The sequence below is a fragment of the Euwallacea fornicatus genome, chromosome 25 (assembly GCF_040115645.1).
Source record: "Euwallacea fornicatus isolate EFF26 chromosome 25, ASM4011564v1, whole genome shotgun sequence".
NCBI classification, from domain to species: domain Eukaryota; kingdom Metazoa; phylum Arthropoda; class Insecta; order Coleoptera; family Curculionidae; genus Euwallacea; species Euwallacea fornicatus.
The window spans coordinates 608724-628641 of NC_089565.1; the positions used below are offsets into that span (position 1 = coordinate 608724).

At 36.9% G+C, this 19918-nt stretch overlaps 2 protein-coding genes and 1 pseudogene across 5 annotated transcripts in view; 1 reads left to right on the plus strand and 2 right to left on the minus strand.

The window, feature by feature from the left end:
- Nucleotides 1-6781, plus strand: part of LOC136346943 (uncharacterized) — a 29766-nt gene extending 22985 nt beyond the window's left edge. Inside the window, exons 4-12 of one of the 4 annotated variants that reach the window (XM_066296508.1) lie at nucleotides 4446-4668; nucleotides 4804-4991; nucleotides 5042-5161; nucleotides 5221-5365; nucleotides 5426-5529; nucleotides 5589-5781; nucleotides 5861-6009; nucleotides 6068-6255; nucleotides 6313-6781. In XM_066296508.1, coding sequence (XP_066152605.1) covers nucleotides 4446-4668; nucleotides 4804-4991; nucleotides 5042-5161; nucleotides 5221-5365; nucleotides 5426-5529; nucleotides 5589-5781; nucleotides 5861-6009; nucleotides 6068-6255; nucleotides 6313-6753 — 1751 coding nt within the window. In that variant the 3' untranslated portion in view covers nucleotides 6754-6781. Of the gene's footprint in view, nucleotides 1-4445; nucleotides 4669-4803; nucleotides 4992-5041; nucleotides 5162-5220; nucleotides 5366-5425; nucleotides 5530-5588; nucleotides 5782-5860; nucleotides 6010-6067 lie in introns of all 4 variants that reach the window. The other 3 variants (XM_066296509.1, XM_066296507.1, XM_066296510.1) reach the window with 3 other exon arrangements.
- LOC136347002 (uncharacterized) lies at nucleotides 2308-3401 on the minus strand (annotated as a pseudogene).
- A 5299-nt stretch (nucleotides 6782-12080) lies between the features above and the next one.
- LOC136346884 (uncharacterized) lies at nucleotides 12081-12506 on the minus strand. The gene has a single exon (XM_066296401.1). The coding sequence runs from the start codon at nucleotides 12504-12506 to the stop codon at nucleotides 12081-12083; it is 426 nt and encodes a 141-aa protein (XP_066152498.1).
- Between the last annotated feature and the right edge of the window lie 7412 nt (nucleotides 12507-19918).

Below are 19918 nucleotides of genomic sequence, written 5' to 3' on the forward strand. Positions count from 1 at the left end.
TAAAAAGAAAAAATCCTCCATAGTATGAAAAATGTATGTCATTTCGTATGAACTCACTCAGTATATACACGGTATTCCAGTTGTAAAGATAGTAAATTCAATCACGTAGTTTACATTGAAAAATAAGTGTAGTTTGCTATATAAATTATATACAAAAAATGCTTCTTTATGAAAGTACAGGGTGTTATTAAAAAATCATAAATTCTTGAATATGTCCGAAACCCCTTGAGATATTCTAACGAAATTTTGTAAAATTTAACATTTAATAGCGACGCGTATTTTACGACAAAAATATTGTTTTGAGTTCTATCAGTGACGTGCGTACGGGCAAGCCGCTTGATATTTTTTAAGAAAAAAATGGTACGCCACTTCTTGAGTTATAAATTATTTCTGAATTTCTTGTTCAATAAGAAAAAAAAAGGTCTCTCGACTTTTCGTCGTGCGACGTTTTCAAAATAAGAAAATAAAGGCCATTTTAACGTTTCTTTTTTTGCTACCGCCTACGTTTTTACCATTTCAATGTTTTAACTTGAGAACAACGAGGGGCATTCTCACAAAAGATGTTCAGAGTAGGCACCATTTTGTTCAAAACACAATTGGGTTCTTGGAATAATCGACTGCTTTACATCCGCGAAATGAACTGGTGTAATGGTCTCGGCAGCATTTTTAATTCAATTAATTAATAGTTCTCGAAAATTTACGGAAGTTTCGTAAATTGTGATTTTCATGTAACCCCAAGCTAAGAAATCTAGAGGTGTCATATTAACCTTCAAACTCTACAAAATTTCATTAAAATATCTCAAGCAGTTTCGGAAATATTCAAGAATTTGTGATTTTTTAATAAAAATAACACCCTGTACTTTCGTAACGAAGCATTTTTCGTACATAATTTATATAATATACTACACTTATTTTTCAATATAGGATACGTGGTTGAATTTACTACTTTTAGAACTGGGACACCCTGTAGACTGACCCACTCGGAACTTAGTATTCAATAACATCTAAACCATTGTAGCTGTCGCTTTGGATTTGGAGTCATGCTTAGAGGGGCGACAGGGTCACATTTTGAAAGCAGTTAACTCACTCTAAATCCAACATTCGTTTTTTTTTTATTTTTTTTTTTATTTATTTTTTTTTTATAAGGTTCGTTTGCAGTATTTGCATTTGCATGCCCACTTCTAACAGAACCCACTACAATTAAAACTAGTTTACATAACTAACGATCAATTTTGTTCTATCCTATTTTACTAGAGCTACATTGCTACTACTAAGTTATTCCCCTCGGGATCACTTATTGTTCGTTCACTTTACAAGTTCAAAAGGTTTCGTTCTTTTGAGTCTTCTAGTACGATATTTCGCACTAAGAAGACCTGAGGCTTCTTTATTGATGGTTTTTTTTTTAAATAAAACATGTATTATTGCATATCTGCATCTGTCTGAAAATCTTAACATATAGAGTAAATGGTATAGTTATCGGATAGTTAGGAAACGTTTTTTATTCGATAACTTGAGAAAAATTTATTTTTTATCTTCAGATACCACCAAAGCATGAATGTAATTTAAACAAATGAAAATTCAAATGTTGCAATCGAAAACACTAAAGAACAAGATAGGAAAAAGTTAGGCATCACCGATCTTTTGTGTTCAAAAAATACAGTTATTGTACATTTAGTTCCTTAAGTTTAATTTATCCGTATCTTCTTAATTTGTTTCATCACTTTCTTCACCTGCTTCCTTGTAGCATCAATGACACAAATAATCATCTTCATAATCTGGAATGTGCTCTCTATGTGACACAGAAACACGTGATCAGTGAAAATTCTTCTTACAAATATCGCAAGTCAACCCTTTCCTTTTTATTAACTTTGAGCACTCACCACATTTTAGCCTGTCTTTCTGGCTGTTTTGTAACTTAGTTTTCCCCATTAATTGTTGTTTTTTCTCTTCGCGCTTTCTTTTTCTTTCTTCTTTCGCCTTTAACTTTTGGCGTTCTAAAACATGTTTGGATCCAAACATTCGCTGAAACTTTTCTGACGTCAAGGCGTGAGGCTTTCTCTCAGTTTGTCGTTTATTTTTTCGTTTTGGCGAATTTGGTCACGTTAAAAAAGAGGAAAGAGCTACATTAGTTTTCGATACTTCCTCAAGTGGGACGTTTGATTTTGTAGGTGTTACCACAAAACCGGACACAAGTGCAGCAGTGGAGGCCCAAAAATTGTGATTGTTTGATTGATAACCGAGTGGGTGAAAATGGAATTGGAGTTGTTGCTTCGATTCATTCGATTTTTGGAAATGTTTCCAAATTGACTATAATTTGTTGAAATTTTCATCGTTGATTTCTTGAGACGAATTATTACTCTCACATTTCATGATACAATCTTGACCTACGACATTAACAAATCCTTTGTAAGTTAACGTTCTGTCGTTGCACTGTACATTGTATTCGTTCTGTTTATTTACATTTTGTTTTGTCCATCCAAGAAACCTAGTGTAATCGACTGCGTCTGGGTTAAAGGGGCATAATCTACATGGTTAGAATCCACTTCGGATAGTATCGGATTTAATGATGTCGACAGCTTGTGCCAATATAGGTGCAATCTTAAGCTTGTTTATTGATTTCCCTGGATTTTATGAATAGAATTGTCTTGTAATTTTTGGCCAGGTGGATTTCAATGGACTAAAAGCTGCGGCATCTGCGGGCTGCGAAATCCTAGTTGAATTTGGGTATAGAGTTACAAACACAATTTGTAATTAACTACTTATAACACTTAAGTCGTAAGTTATATGAGACTTGTGTCCATCAACAAAGAAGATCACGGGAAACGTCACCTCGTTCTTTACTAAATATCAATGAAAAATGTTTGTTATGTTCTCATAAAACACCTCAGCGGTCATCCGTCCGTTGTCGCTCCTTGCAACACCCCATTTTGGGGGAAGAGTACGAGCAGTTTTCTTTGAAAATCTTCGGTAAGGATACATAATCATTGAATGACATGTTTTCCCATCAGCGAAGAAAAGAAACATTACAGTAATATTTGCTTTTAAAGAACCTTTTTCGATGTTGTAAACATTTTTTATTCCTTTTTCGGCCAATACACGACCTTTAGATGTATATATTTGGAATTCCGTTTCATCCCCGTTATAAACGCGAGAAGGATACTTTAGTACATCAAGTTCTGCTCTTCGAAGAATTTTTTAATTTCGATGAACCACTTTCTTATATTCGCTTCCGTTACACAAGACGTAGCTGATGAAAACATCTCGCTTTGCCTATCTGAGATTCGAGTATTACGTCGAAGGAAAGCCTTCATCCATTCCATACCGGGACGATTATTTTTGAAAGGATTTGATTCGGCGATTGCTTCTGAAAATGTTTGAACACTTGAGATAACATCTTCCATTTTCCTCGGAAATCCTGTTTTTCACAATTCCGAAATCCACAAAACCAAACAGTGTTCTTCTTCATTTGTTAAAATAGGCGAAGGCCCATAGCTACTTTTACGATGCGGATTTTAGAGTTTGAAGTGAATCGTGGATTTTCGAACCTTATATATTGTTCAAACGGTTCCGAGGTTTGTTCCTTTTTCTTGCAGCTTCTCCAGTGCTATTTCAAGTTGAACAAAATTATATCTGACGCATTTCAGCATTTACAATTATTTATTTATCTCAAATAAATATCTGTTCAACTGGAACGGACGGAATAACAACTGGAACAAACGGAATAACGATTAAAAAATGATAAAACCCAAAATCAATGATTGGACGGCGTGTCCAATAACTGAAAGTTGAACTTATTGTAAATACAGATGTTGGACAAGGTGACGGAACACCTGGAATGGAAATATCTGGGTAAATCTGCAAAAAATACTACATTGGATGGATCTAAATTACTATGAAAATATTGTAGCAGTTCAAATTTCGATTAAAATTCTAAAAATTGTTGCTTTTAAAATTATTACTTCTTATTAAAATCTTCCTTATATGCAGCATACTACGCAGTCCAACATTAAACTCACAGTAACTTTTTTTAAAAAGTATTCCTGGTGAATCCCCTTTTTTTGCCTTGCAGAAATGTAAAAAGTCTCGCCATCTCTGAGCAAAATATTCAGTTAGTATTGTATTTGTGTTTATTACAGATTTCCAAATCGAATGTATCCAATAACTATACCGTTTACCCTATATATCCTATTTCAATAATCAACGATTTCAAGATATGCGTATTGGAAAAATTGTTGTGTTTTCCTGTTATGCAACTTTTGAACACTTGATATAGAATGAGATAACATTTACATGTATGCTTTAACTTTGAAGAATTTACCTAAAATGGCAAAGTTTTTACAATGTGACGATCAAGATAACTATGCTCCCAGCAAACTCATTCAATACAATAATAATTGCGCATGTTTGGATTATATATTTTTCATTTAAAAGATATTATTTAACAGGTGAAAAAATTTCTGGTGTAAAGTCCTCTGAAGTTCGCACGAGTGTTTCACAACACAGTTCAATGAGCCAAGCTGATGATGCATTTTCTCCTTACGAACGGGTGAAATATGATAAAATAAAGTCGAAAAAAGAACATCCGTATGCACAAGTTCAACCACCATCCTCGAGGACTGTCGTATATGAAGAAGGCCCCATTTCGGAGGAAAGGATTACTTTGTTAAGGTAAGATCGATAGTAAGATAGTTCTAATTTGTTAAGTATTGTGCATTTCAATTATTTCGTGTTATAGTTACGTGGAACACTTTTGTGGTGTATTTCTTTGAAAAAAAAATCATTAAACAATGAACTATTATTTAGGGCTGACATACCCAGTACATCAACAAATACCGCTAGTCCCATTCGGTCCAGAAGAACTTCAGACGAAAATCCGGAATCAGTTGATATTCCTGCAGCCAGTGCGGTTGCAGGAGGTATCGCTGCTAGCTATGAGTTACCATATATGACCCCTCCAATAAATTTCAGTGGTGATTCACAGGATTCTTCAAGTAAGAATATCATTATTCAAATAGGATCCTCTTTTACTTATGGTTTACAGAAGGCTATACAAGCATAAGTGTAAGAGAGCCTTTGGCCAACATTATTGCTCAAACTCAAGCTTCCAATAAGCAAAAGAGAAAATTAGATGTTCTTTATTCTACCGTGTCTGACGATTCAGGTTGGGTTGGACGATGAAATTTGCAACTTGGTGACTGACATATTCCTAATACTTTTTAGACGATGTATACACTACCATTCCGGATCCCAATAATCCAATTTACACTAGTGAGAGTGAGACTTACGCCAGGATTCCGCCCCTGCCAATTACAGTTGAGGCTGAAATTAACATTCCACCTGATGAAAGGCAAATTTCTCGTGATAGGTTTGTCTTTAAAAACTTTCCCAGGTCTGAATTTCTAAGTGCATAGCAAGCATTTTTTAGGGATGAAGTTGACCAATTATATGAAGCACCGCACCAGCCCATCCCCTCTAATTTAGATAATTTGAAGCATGTTGCATCACACTCATATACCCATTCTAGACAAGGTAAGATTTCTTTACTTTTTCCAAATTTTAGTCATTTACTTCATTTAATATTTGTTTAGCATCATCGTCCTCCAGCTCCGCTAACGTGGGATCACCAAAACCAGAAAAACGGCAAGCTAATTCTCCACTGCCCCCTCCCCCTACAGCATCGAATCTAGATTTTCATACAGACAAATTACAAGTTAAACGGAACTTGGATGATTTATACGCCAAAGTTCAAAAGAATAGGAAAGATGATGGAATAGAGGAAAGGTAAGTCCATTCTATTTGCATATTTGCTCACTTAGTTCTAGTTTTTACCTTTTTGATGTTTAGTTTTGTAACGTTTTAGTTCGTCGGATAGAAGCAGTATTACTGACTCCTTAAGGGGTGCCTATGGAATTAGCGCGGGTGTGCCTGAAGCTGGAACAGAACACAATTATGAGACTTTAAAAAAAAGCTCTACAACAAATAGCGATTTTGGATACGAAAAAATCAAAGGTTTGACTATGACAATTAATTTTAGTGATGAATTTTTATTAATTTTGTTTTTTTCAAGGTGGAGATGTATGCGAGCCGGGGTACGCTAGCATAAATGGGCCCGGAAGTCTTGCTAATTCCTCAGATCCAGGTTACGAAGCTCTCCGAGATGTGACCTTCGAGATTCCTCCGAATTACGAGGAACTGAGACATCAAATAAGCGACCCAATCGCGGCAGGATACTCGGTAGTTAACAAAAAGAAAAAGGTATATTTTATTAGGGTTTCTTCATTAATTATAAAGTCAAAGATGAGTGTTTTAAAGAATCCTCTGGAAAATCACAACTATCAAGAAATTTTGGGACCTCCACTCGAACCGAACTACGCAGCACCCAAATCAAGTGGCAGCGAAAGCGACCCAAATTACGAGTCCGTCAATCAATCCGATCCAAACTACGAAAGTGTGAAAGATTTAGAACCGTTTTATGAGATAAGCGCAACTAGGACTAAAACGCAGGATTTAGAGGCCTACGAAAAAGTGAAGTGTGACGTGTCAGAGAGTTCAAATAGTGCCAGCAGGACAACGGAAAGTGAACCGCCATATGAACGTTTAAGGAACGAAGCAGACAGTAGTGAAGTCGCCGGTTACGATAAAGTCGGTAGTCACGGTTCGGGGAGCTCCGGCAATGAAGTGGAATCCATACCGAATGAGGAAAGTGACGTGGCGTTAAATTTACACGACGAAAATGCTGTAGTTCAAGTTTAATTTATTAATAAAATTTTAATATTTATAATACGAGTTTCACTAATGATGGGAATGTTTAATAATTTTCAATAGAGTGCAGTCACAGCATCTTGTGTGAGTATACAGGGATCAATTCTTGGGTGGTAGTGCTTTGCTATATATATAATATATATTGAAAACAATTTAAGGAATTTTAGTTCTCGTCACACAATGGACTATAATCCAAGAACAAAATCATATAATGCCCTAAAGGTTCACGAACACGATAAGGTCGAGATTAAATAAAAACAACACGCCGAAAGTCAAACCCCTTTATTGTTCCTTAACGTGAAAAATCTTAATATTCTTAAAAATAGACATTAAAATTTCCAGCAATCTTTGATATTCTATCCTGGTAACCAGTGAAATGTTGCTCTAGTTTCTCTAATAGCGCTTAGGCCAGCTCCAACTTATAATTGTAAAGAGATGCCTTACACACGTCTGGGAATTATTCCTATCTCCACATATAGTGTATTTAAAATCTCTAATTTACCATGTGCTTAACTGCGATTACGAACGGTAGCTCCTCCAGAGACCGGATATGTAGCCGTAGCTATCAAGACCTCAATTAGGGAATTACACGTGTGAACGTTTCAATTTGTTATAACCCTATGGGACGACAGCGCAAAAAATCGGTCTCATAACAATCAATCCCACCCCAACAAGGCTACCCAGTGTCCAAATCCGGAATGTTGGTCACTTTTCTGATATCCGAATTTATAAACACGTGTGAATCACCTAACAGTGCATAATATTCTTTCTCCATAGATGGAATCTCCTCTTATTACCTTACTGGGGAATAACACAAAAAAACTAACAGGTGACCAAAAAATTAGTTATTGCTGTTTTAAATATCGCTATCTCTCTTATCTTACCTGTAAGTGCTAGATGGCGCTAGAGTAAATGGAAGCTAAAAGTAATAACTAAATTTATAATCAGCTATGCGTATAATTTGTTATCCGACGTGCACATTTACAGGACTCCCCTATAATTATCTTACAGCAATAAATCCCTAATGTCTTATTTTAGTAAGCATGGAGGTTAGCAAATGTTCTAAATAGCAAAAATAACTATCACAGCTTCTAGTTTCTCAAAATGTTTTATCGGGGTTACATCTCGCAATGTTAATAAGGCTCATGGGTAAAGTGATGCCGCAGAGGTAATTGGTAAGAAATTAATTAAATTCCAGACGTTTTGAATATATTTTGGAAATATGCGAATTTCATTTGAACTCCAAAGCAATATATCAGTATTCTATGGAGAACTGGTGAGTAAATAACGGATCAATGTTATTTATTAAGCCGGAAGTAAAGTGGGTTCAATGTTTATTTTTCTCCTAGGAGCATCCAGAATTCCGCCATATTGCTCTCGTATAATATGAAAAATGTTCCCACACTTTTTAAGATTACATTGGCAAGTTGTTACAAGTTTTTTTCCAACGTGAGTTCCAAAATTCTTAAAACAATAATTTATTCCCCCGAACTAATTCAATGCAATTTCATTAATTCATGCTTTACTCGAGTATATTCTTTCTCTTAACGTGGAAGTAAATAAACAAAGTTTTTTATATTAAGTGATATGTGGTCAAAAATGAATTAGTACGCACATCGCGGTGGGAGAAAATAATTTCTGCTTCCCACAGATAAAAAATATTTTTCACCTGGATGTGTAATCCACTATTAATCCAGTATTAATTACTGCTTTTTTTTATTAAGTAAATTACTCCATCATTACTCTACAATAAATTTACTGGTGATTTCGGAGAGTAGTTTATGCGAAAGGTGAAAAATAATCCATTTAACGCATGTTCGAGACAATTCGATACTGTTCCCTCGCTCAAATACTTAAGCAAATTAACATTTTTTTCCAATATATTCTGGTTAACAGATTCCTTCTATATCATGCTATAATATTCTCCATTGACTATTTAGCGCCCAGTTGACATCATAGTTTGCCCATATGGATGACAGAGGACGCATACCATCAAAATCAATAAGAAATGGTCAACTAGAATAGAAATAACACAGTGTTGCCAAATCTGCACTTTGACCGTTATTACTTTGATATTCACGGCGCATAGACCTGAACTTGCTTCCGTATAAATGGCATCAATTTCTGCACAGGAATTGGATTGCTCTAAAAATTTTCTTTTGCTCGCGAACTTTTTTAAAATGGAAACTATGGAAAATGTCCATGTAATAAAAATAAATCTTGCAGATCTCCTCGATAATAATAATAATTACATTTATTATCTCTCGTGTCCAACGGCATTTTCTTCCAATTGAACCGGAATATTACATCTTCCACAAGATTTTATATCATTTTGTTATCGCCACACCAATTTAGCTGCACAATGGGTCCTTAGTGAACTATGTTTTCTACGTAAAAGGAGTATTATGTCCCGACTTTGTATTATTTCTCCTAAATGAAAAAAGTACAGCAGACGCTCTATAACATAAACACGCGATGATGATAATATTGCGTTAATGTAAACATAAAATTCGTATTACGTGATCAAGTGGAACGCGCGATAACGTAAACAACGTATACGCTCGATGACGTAAAGAGTTCTTGGCAACACAGAAAATAGAGTCAATGTTAATGGAAAAAGCAAAAAATTGTAATATCCCTGTTGATTATCACCATTCAAAAACTGCTTCGATGGCTAACAGTATATTTCTGAAATGATTTCATAAGCGCTTTGTTCTTGGGGTGTGAATGTTCAGTTCAATCACAAATGTTCCGCATATTCATAATTTTAGGATTATTTAATTTGTAGGTACAAAATTCACTAAAGAAAACAGAACATATCAATAAAAGCATTGTTAGTATTAGATTATGCGCTAAGTCATCCTCCAAAGCAATTGAGGAGCGAGAATGGGTCACTTTTTGTGATGTAGTACATATAGCTCAATGTAACCCCATTAAGTCAGTCCATGGATAAGAACATAATAAGACTCACCAAACTATGCTACCGAGGGATTCTACTTGCGTCTGTCTCATCAAAGAATCATGAAAACATATCTGAAGCTTAGAAACGGGTAACATTTCGAGAATTTGTTTTAAATGTGTATATAACTTGGAATGTATTTAATGAGCAAACTATTCAAAAATGTTGAAACAATCTCTTCTTTTTACTAATTATCAAGATGAAGATGATGTTGCCCTAAGCGTAATTAAGGACCAGTGGCGATCCAATGCTGATTTTCTTGTCGGTGCGTCATTGCATGTTCTTGATTTGATGAAAATAGTGAATCCCAACATTGTACTCTAGCTAATATTAATTTATGGAATGAAGCCAAGCAGACGAATAATGTTAACAAGGAGGAAGATGCGGACAGCGAGGACGATGAAGACTTTCCCATTGAAGTTGGAAGTATAGTGGATGTCGCACAAGCATACAAGTTTTTAACCAGTCTTTAGATTGGGCTGAAAGGAAAGAAGTACCATACGCGGTTATTTTAGTTCTTCGCATTTTACGGCCGCAGACATTGAAAGACAACGCTAACCGCCAATTTACATAAACTAAAATTATAAACTATTTTTCTTCTAATAAAAAATACTTAGCGCTGTTAGAATATTTGTTTATTTTGTTATATATCTACATGTATTTATTAAACGTTTCTTTAATAATACGTTTATTACTCAAATCATGTTCGGTAATGTAAACATTCCGATAATATGAACAGCAATTGGTTTGAATTAGTTTACATTATCGAGGGTCTGCTGTATTTTTAAGAACATTGTTAAGGGGTTCCTTCGACAAACGAAACCATGAAAACGACAATTTGGTTTACGAAAATGGACTGTATTAAATTTCGCTTAATTTAATACTGACAGAATTCGTTGATCTAAGTATGAAAAGGGGTTTCCCGAAGGAATGCTTAACGACGGTTCCGGGGCGGAAGAGGGGAGGTGGTTTTAGTGGGTAGGCGGGCGACTTCGGTCTTTCCGGAAGCTCGAATCCTACACTGCCTGGCCCCAACTACATCCTGGGTCAGGTGTCTTTAGAAGATTTCCACATCCTCGCAAAAAAAATATGGAGAGGGAGATTGCTTAGTTGAGCGGGTTAGGAACTATGATTTTGATCACATATACAACATTGACACCGCTCCAAGACGAAGAGAAGAAAAAAGAGTGCAAAATTACTTCGATTATCCCTTGAGTACTAAAACCAAGGAATTCCAACCAGGGGCGCACCACCACCAAGAGCCCTTACGGGCTATGGCCGCACCGGATGCAGCCATCTGGCGAATTTCTATACGAATCCCTTTTCTGGGAATATTGCAGGCCCACCGAACTGCAGATCGTGGCTATAGGCCCAACCGAGAAAGCTTCCTTTGAGTAGTAGCATATTTCCCAGCCATAAAGAACTCTTGGTTGTGGCCTGATGAGCACCGTGGTCGGACACCCAGATGGTATTCATAGAATAAGTGTCGTGGTATATGGGCGTAACTTAAGGGATAAAAGTACAACTAAATTAACAAAATAAACTACATAAAAAATCAATAACTTAAAGTCCCTAACACCAAATACTGGATTAAAATCTGTTGCAAATTTTCGTTGTACAGTAAAAAAATAAGTAATTACTGACTTATTTTTTCATGATATCTCTTATTATCTCATTACTTTTCAAAACTCTCAGATTGGCAATTACTGACCATTTAACGAATCGGCCCCTTTATTGATCCTTAACTGGCCGAGCAACAATTTCATCGCACCAGCCCTCCAAAGTTCTCCGTGAAACTACTTTGTTAGGGCTGCCAAATAGGAACCAAAAGTTAAAAAATTAGCTTTTGCGCATATTCAGTACACTAAGCGAATATTGTCAAACTTTGGCATGTAATTATAAGCTGTATTGGTACTCAGTGTTAAAACATATTAGAGAGGGACTATTTTTGCGGCACAAAAATTATGGAAAAAATTTATTTTGTTACATACCTTCTTATCCTTAAACCAAGCACCCTATGTTACGCCTATGGATCTATCCCCCTTACATTGTTCTTATTTGATTTCTCATGAAAACCTAATGGCTATGTTTTTTTTTTATAGAGGAGGGAAACCTTTAAAAGGTACTCGGTCTGATGTTATAGCGACCGGGTTATGTGGGATTCACCCCCTGAAGGGAGGCGCCTACCCACTAAAACCCTCCTCTCTTCACCCTGGATCCCCCCGAAACCGCCGCTAGACATTACTTCAGGGGGGGGGGGGTGAAAAGAAATACTCTACGAATGTCAACTACTCTCCCCCTCCGGGGAGTCCACTGCCATTCTCTCAACAGCCCTCACTTCCCACAGCGCCCTTTTAAATTATCCACATCTCCCAGTCTCAGTCATATGTCCCTCCAACTCACACAACACGCACCACTCTTTCGCCTCACATGTCTTCTTTTTATGTCCCTTTTTTCCACACCTATAACAGCATCCCTTTCTCTCTTCTCCTTTACATTCCGCAATCACATGTCCCATCTCCCAGCACCTTAAACACTTCCTCAAATTCACTCGCCTCTCAACTCTACATACTGCCCATCCAATCTTGATGTTGGGATTTTTCAGAAGAATGTTCCCCCATCTCTCCTTTATCCTAATTGTGCATGCTTGCATGCATCCCCACATAGGCCTTAACTCTCTCACACTAAGTTCATTCTTAGCTATCCCTTGCATCCTCTCAGTCAGCGCCTTTTCCACATTTACCCTTTCATCCGTATTATCCAACCCTCTAACAAACACAGTCATTCATTCATTCATACCTGGCCCTACAGCTTTCACATTCCTTCCCATCATCTTTCCTACTGCTCCACTCACACTCGTTAAATTTCCTTTTTCCTCACCCATTGTCACAACCACTTTTCCATCCTTACTCCTTCTAATTCCAGTCACTTCATCCTCCACGCATAGTTCATTCAGTATCCTTTTTCACCTTTCGAATCGCATCGTTACCTCCCTCATCCTCTTTTCCATCTACAATCATTGCATAGGTCCTTTTCTCTCTCTTCATCCTCTCCTTACCTACTCTTCCGCCCTTTTTCTCAAATATTACTGCCTTCGTTTCAGTTCCATGTAGCACCCTCTACCATCTACCATTTTCCTCCATCTGTCCATTTCCATTCTATCCAGCCCGTGCATTATTATAATTTTTTCCCCTTCCGTCTCCCTCCTTACTTCCAGTGGCCTCTCAAATATCTCCTCCTCCTTTCCTGCATATCTAATTTTAATGATTCTACTTCTATTTTCTTCCATCCCCTTCCTCTTCTTTTTAACTCTACTGCTAAACTCTGCCACCCCAATGTCCTCCTCTATCTCCTCCAGATCCCTATACCTAATTTTAAATCTTTCCCAAACATCCATCTCCTTCCCATTCACTCCTGGCCCCTCAACCACCACTTTCGTTTCTTTCCCACCCGCTACCAGCAGGCCTCCTACCTCTATCCTCACATTCGTGTACTCTTCCTCTTTCCACTTCCTATTTACCTACTCCACAAAATCATCATACTTATCTATTCTCTCCACTTCCCCAGTCTGCGTATCTATTTCCCTTTTTGTTGTACTTACCATAGTTTTATCTGTTTCAGGTAGCTGTTCCCCTTCTTCCGTCTGGACGTCAGCTTCGTACGTGAGGATCTCCTGCCTTTCATACTTATTTCTGTTAATAAATTCTTTAATTATGTTCTTATTTAAATCTTCAATTTGTTTTTCTAGTTTTCCCGTAATCTCTTTTATTTCCCTTTTTGTATTGTTTTCAATGTACCCTTTCAATCGTTTCACTAGTTTGGTTATTGCCCCTAGTCCTTCTTTTAAGAGATAAACCTTCAAACATTCCTTCTGCTTATAAGGTAACTCACCTTTTCCTTCCTCCTCCGCCGTGTTACTCTTTTTCCTTTTCTTATCGCTTTCTAGCACGACACTTACCTTTTTTCCTCTTTCCCCTATGCTATCTCTCCTTCCCTCTGTTCCTGTTCCTTTCACTGTGCACTCCAACCATTCGTCCCAGACAAGGTCAATAGTCCCTACTGACGATGTCCTTCTTCCCCTTCTCCCCTCTCCCCTTAAAGAGTATTTCTGCCCCCCCCCCCCCCCCCGAATCCGCGGGGCCGGCGGTGACCATCGGGGCTTGCACCCGATCGGAGTCACCGGCAGGATTTTTACCTGCCTGGGGTATTTTGTTTTTTTCCGTACTCAATGGCGATGTTACAGCACAACCAGTACTGATTTCTTTAAGAAATCTCATCTCTTTGTCTGGTACAACAAAATCACCAAAATATATAGTTAACTTAGACCAAAGGTTTAAGTTTTGTTTAAATTACTAACTACCCTTAACGATGCGTTCTAGATAAATTCATGTTGTCAGTTGTACGCCCATGGTTTCATAGTAGTATAAGTAGTCAAGACCCTTTCATTCAAAGACATTCATATTCCAGATTCATAGAGATTCCATTATTCTAGATTCATTCAAATTATTATTAGATTATTAAACATCGTTGCTGAACCTCTTGCGTTCTAAATACTCGTACTATCTTTCCCCATTGGAACCACTAGTAAAGTAAAAGGCTGTTAGTGAATTAGTGAGTTGCCTCGATCCTGACAAATCTACATCGTGGTGTCGACCACGTATAAAATACTAGCTTTTTTTTCTTTTTATAGAGGTGGAGGGGAATCTGCAAAACAGACATTGTGGGCCTGGCACAAAGTGCGATCTAATGTGCTCACTTTGTGTCGGGTTGACGTTCCAGACTCTGGAAGGCCGACCGACTAAACCCCTTTCCTCTCTTCACCTAGAAAACCCTCCGGGACCGCTGTGAGGCATTACTTCAAGGGGGTAGGTGGTAGGTTCTCCTGTGTTGTTACACTTTGGTTCCTCTTCAGGTTTTCCTTCGGTGATGTTTTTTTTCCTTTTCCTTCCTCTTTCTTCATTTCTTCCTTTTTCTTTTCCCTTTTTATGCATTCTTTCTGCGCAGCTCCTCTTGTGCCTTCGACTTCATTATATTCTCTAGCATTTCCATAATTGTGTTCCAGTTGTTTTCATCACTAAGTAGTATTTCGAAAATGTTATCGATTCCAATTCTCGTGTTGCACTTGGATTCTGCCAGTTTTCTGGCATCTTTGGAGTGTGGACAGATGAAGATCATGTGCTCCGAGGTATATAAAATACTAGCTGGTATCACAACAATTTCGCTATAACCTTCGAAAATGAAAAAAATCGTTGATTACGGAATGTCATTATACCTTTTTAACGCATATAAAAATACATATCAATTATCAAAAAAATCCAAATTTGTCAAAAGTTATATTTTTCAACTTTCATATATGATTACTTCTAAGAAAGTTGACAAACTTTATTAAAATTCTGGCTATGGACCAAGCCCTGAGAGGCAAACTAGGTACTAATGAGGAATAACATACAATTATTTAAGATTTAACAAAAAAAAGCTACTTATACAACTAGATAGGTGTGAGTGTTTATCCAGGGCACTTTGAACGCTACAAAATATACAGGACGATGTCCGTTACCACACATTGCATTAGAGAGAATAGTAAGAGAAGGAGTAAGGAGAATAGTAAGAAGCATGTTACGAGCAAGACGAAAGTTTCTGACTGAACCACAGGCGAGGTCAGTAATTTCGTCGAGCAAAATAACATGCCGTGGTTTTGAGTAGTGCAAAATGCTTTTTCTAAGACTTATCAAGCCCGATAACATTCAGAGAGTATTGGTTGGCAATAATAAGACTTATTCTTAATTAATATCCAGAGATGGGATTTGTTCCGATTGTATTTCAGTTTCGTCCAGGAACATATAACACACGCATCGTGGCGTGGTTGCCGTAGTTATGCTAATGCATCAGCTGGATACTGTTTGGTAATATTATTACGCACAACTTGAAGTGTCATTATGCACACCTAACTATAATTGCTGATTTTCCGGTGTAAGTCATCCTTACGTTACTAGTAATTTACCTATAAGGGAGTAGAAAAACCTATGGAATACACTTTATATTTGAGCCAGTGTGAAGGCCAGCAATTTTCTGCAACCGTCGAAACATGACGAGCTTCGGACATGAATACGTCTCAAGTGACATGTTTGTTACCATTTATTCAATTGTCCATTGCAGTGTGTGCGAAATACAAATAATACTGTGCGAAATGCCTTTTCGCACACTGTTATTTTCAGAATAGGCAGCCGCCTTTACATTTCACTTCTTATGTGAAAATTTGCGGTTTGTGTGCGAAATGTCTTAGTGGTCTCAATCGCTTATGCTTTTTTTTATAATAGTGATAATTTCAACATACTGACAGGTTTCGATTCGATTTCTGTAGGAACTTGTGATAATTAGAATGAAATTTTTTATAACGTTAATTAAGCAAAACAAAAAATTCAATGGACAAAGTTGATAGGTCAAAGAATTTCATTTTCATTTTTACAGGTTTTTATGGAAGCAGAACCCAAGACGGCAGTGTGACCCTGCCTTCCCTTTTTTGATGGTTACGTTTAATGGACTGAGAGACATAATCTATTCCCTTAAGCAAACTAGAAGTAAAGTCTTGAATGGATTAAATGCCTCTATTATAAGGCCGATTGTACACTCAATCAAACTTATATGGAATCATCCAGTATTTTGCAAAGAAATGATTTTTAGTAAAAATTATATGCTTGAAATTTAAAGATTAAGTTAAAAAAATATTTATATTGCAAGAATAAAAAAAAACAATTCTGTATGTAATGACGAAAATAAACTAAAGGTCTCATTTTGTAAAAGTAAAATTTATAAGAAATTCAAATTATACATGAAATTATTACACTTTTTGAGTGTTTTAGTAATCTGTATTTCCCCCCCTAGCTTCAATGCAAGAACGAATGCGACGGCGCATGCGTCTTAAAAGGTTGTCAATTTTTTCGCGAGGAAGATTTCTCCATTCTTCAAGAACTACTTGTATCAGTTGTTCTGCATTTTCCAGATAGTGTTGACGAGCCCTAACCTTTCTTTTAATTATGTCCCATAAATGTTCTACGGGATTCAGGTCTGGAGAATAAGCAGGCCATGGTGAAACTCTGATACCCTCCGTTTCCAAGGTGTTTTTCTTGACTCTACTGGTACACGGTAGAGCATTGTCATGCATAAATAAAAAATTCTCTCCAATAACACCCCTCCAAGTTGTTATTATTGATTGGAGCACCAAATCTACGTACCTCTGTCCAGTTAAGGTGGGTTGAATGGGAATTAAGGAATTTTTTTCTTCTATCATTATGCTGCCCCAAAACATTTCTGTTGCCCCTTTATATTTCCGGACAGATCGGGCAGTTTGGAATCTGGCTTGCTTTCCATGGTCTCTTAAAACATGGAATCGCCGATCATCAGATCTAAGACCAGTTCTGGTTTCGTTTGAAAACAGGACGTTTTGCCTTTCGTCCATTGTCCAATTTTGGTGCTGCAAACACCAATTTAATCTATCGCGTTTAAGTTGTCTCGTCAATTTAGATCCCGGGGACTTTTAGTGGCATTTGACTAAATAATTCTGTAGCTCGAAATCGTTTTCTAATGGTTTCCACGGATACGCGTATCTCTGTCGTTTGTAGAATTTGCCCTTGTAGCTCTGGAATTGCTACCGTTGGATTTTTTCTAGCTATTTGCACTACACATCGGTCTTGGCGATCTGTAGTAACCTTTTTGGCGACTTCTTCTTGGCCTGTTTTGCAACGTTCCTAATTCCAAGTAGCAGTTTTTGAAGCAATCCCTTGCGAAACCCCCACTGTACGGGCAACAGTTCTTTGAGGCATACCCAGCTCCACTAAGGCAATTATTCTTCCTCTCTGTACATCAGATAATCCCACAAAAGGCATTTTAAGGCAGCTTAAAGCAAAAAATTCAAATGAGAAAACCTGAGACGTGACTTCTAAATTAATAGTCTATACTGCCGGTGTATTAACATTAATATGTTATTGAACTAAACGTTGTTTATAAATAAATAAAACATTTTTTTTATTTGAATGCAAACACAAATCAGTAAAAACACCTTTCTGTAAAATACTGGGTGATTCCATATAAGTTTAATTGAGTGTAAATATGATGCTTGGACCACTTCTGGTCTCATTAACTTGTACGTTGAATCTGGCGCTTTCCTTGATAGCCTGAACCCAGCGGTTATTCCTCATCTTCATAAAAGGCAATATTCGTGACGTTGCCAATCCCTTGTACCTATTTTTTTCAAAAATCCTAGAAAATGTATACCGACTCTGTTCTGTTACATTTCGAGTTCACCACATTTTTTACAGATGTGCAGTTCAGTTTTTTGCATTGCAAGTATGAGGTAGGTATACAAGTACACAGACATTTTGCATCTCTTTCAGGCGTGTTTTAGGTCTTTAAGGATCAACAATTCACAATCACCATTTTCTGTGATTTGAGCAAGGTGTTTGTGGATATCACAAACATATAGTGATGCTTTCTTATATTTATCCGACTGGTAGGAGGCGGTGTCTATGAATAATGCTGCGTCTGCGCCAAGTCTACTCAGTAGGGTAGACCAGATTCCAGACTTAAGTGTTGTACTCTTTGGTTTGCTCATTTATATCAAGATTTGCCACTAACCAACGCAGATATCTTCTTATACGCTGATAATTCCTCCATTTTCTGGACTCCGAACCAACTTGTTATAGTCGTGAATAGCTTGCTAAACGCCCATTTTCACGCCAATCTGTGATCAGATTCGAACAACTTGTATCTGAATAATGCTAAGACTGAGCACATTACGTTTTCGATGAGAGATTTGTCACCTAATGATGAGAGGGTGCCCTTTTTGGGTGTCTATTTGGATCCCAAGCTAGATACATGCAGTATGTTAGTGGCAGGCTCTGTAGAAATATTTATATATGTTCTGGAGAACTCTTATCGGAGAACTCTTGTCAGGGTGTTGATTTAGAGGCGTACTTTACATTCTTGCCCACAGCTATATCTAATCATCTAGTCGCGTTTGCACCTCAAGCCATGGAGGTTTTCAACTTGCAGAGGTAAAGCGTCAGGATGTTTTCTGATCAGGCAGAGCTTTCTAAAATGTTTTTGATAATGTCCTGTAAGTTAAAAAGATGCCTCATCTGAATGGGCCTTATGGGACAGTCCATGCATGCAACATGTGCAAAGACTCCATCTAATCCCGGAATACCGTCGATTATTGCGATGTTGACACGAGCTTAATTGCCTTGATTTTTTAAATTTAAGATTCAAACTTAGAGTTAGGGGCATATGGATTTTGGGTGCCCTCTTCATCTCCCAGGAGTTTCTGGTTTCTGGAGATGCAACTGCAATTCAGCGAGTGGGTGAGATTTCACACAGTTGTGTGTGTATTCTGTAGTTAAGCTGTATGTTAAAATAATTTTATTTATTTAATCCGTTATTACGTCATTAATGTTTATAGTGCATTTTAAAGTTTCTCCTCAAACATTTTAATGAATTTAAAATCAATTTGTGTTTGCACTTCTCTGACTTTTGAAGATAGATATTTGCTGTTGCGCATTTTCTTCTTTTAGTTTAGTATTAGTTACACAGTCTTTGACTTGTGCAGACTGTGAGGAAATATTAGCATCCAGAAAGGATCTGATTGTGCTATCCTTAAATGATAACATGTTAGTTCAGGTTAAGTTGATATGGTCTTATTGCGAAGACCACATATAAGTTTCAGTTTTCCCTAAATCTAGAGAAAAATTGCAGAACTTGGCATACGTATGGTAAACCTTTAAGTAAGGGAGATACTCATATAACTTCATGTCTTTCGCATATTGCATGTGAGCATCATATGTTATAGTAGTTTGAAACACACTTAAAGTGTCAGTTAGTTGTTAATTGGCAGTTGTCGCTTCCTAACTGAATATTGAAGAACTGGTCATAAAGACCAATTTATTAGTGTGCTGTTAACTTTAACTGCATGCTAAGTTCAAAAACTGTTGATTTTTCTAAAAGTATTTAAGACAGACAGACTTCATAATCAATTTATAGAAGAAATATCGATTTATTTTATTTGTAAGTTGAAATTACTCTTTTACTTCTGTCACTTACTTAGTACCAGGCTCTAAGTTTTTGGAAATTTTAATGGAAAAATAATTCTGTCTTGAAAGGGCGAAAGAAACAAAATGAGTGTCATGCTATTAGATGTTATGAACA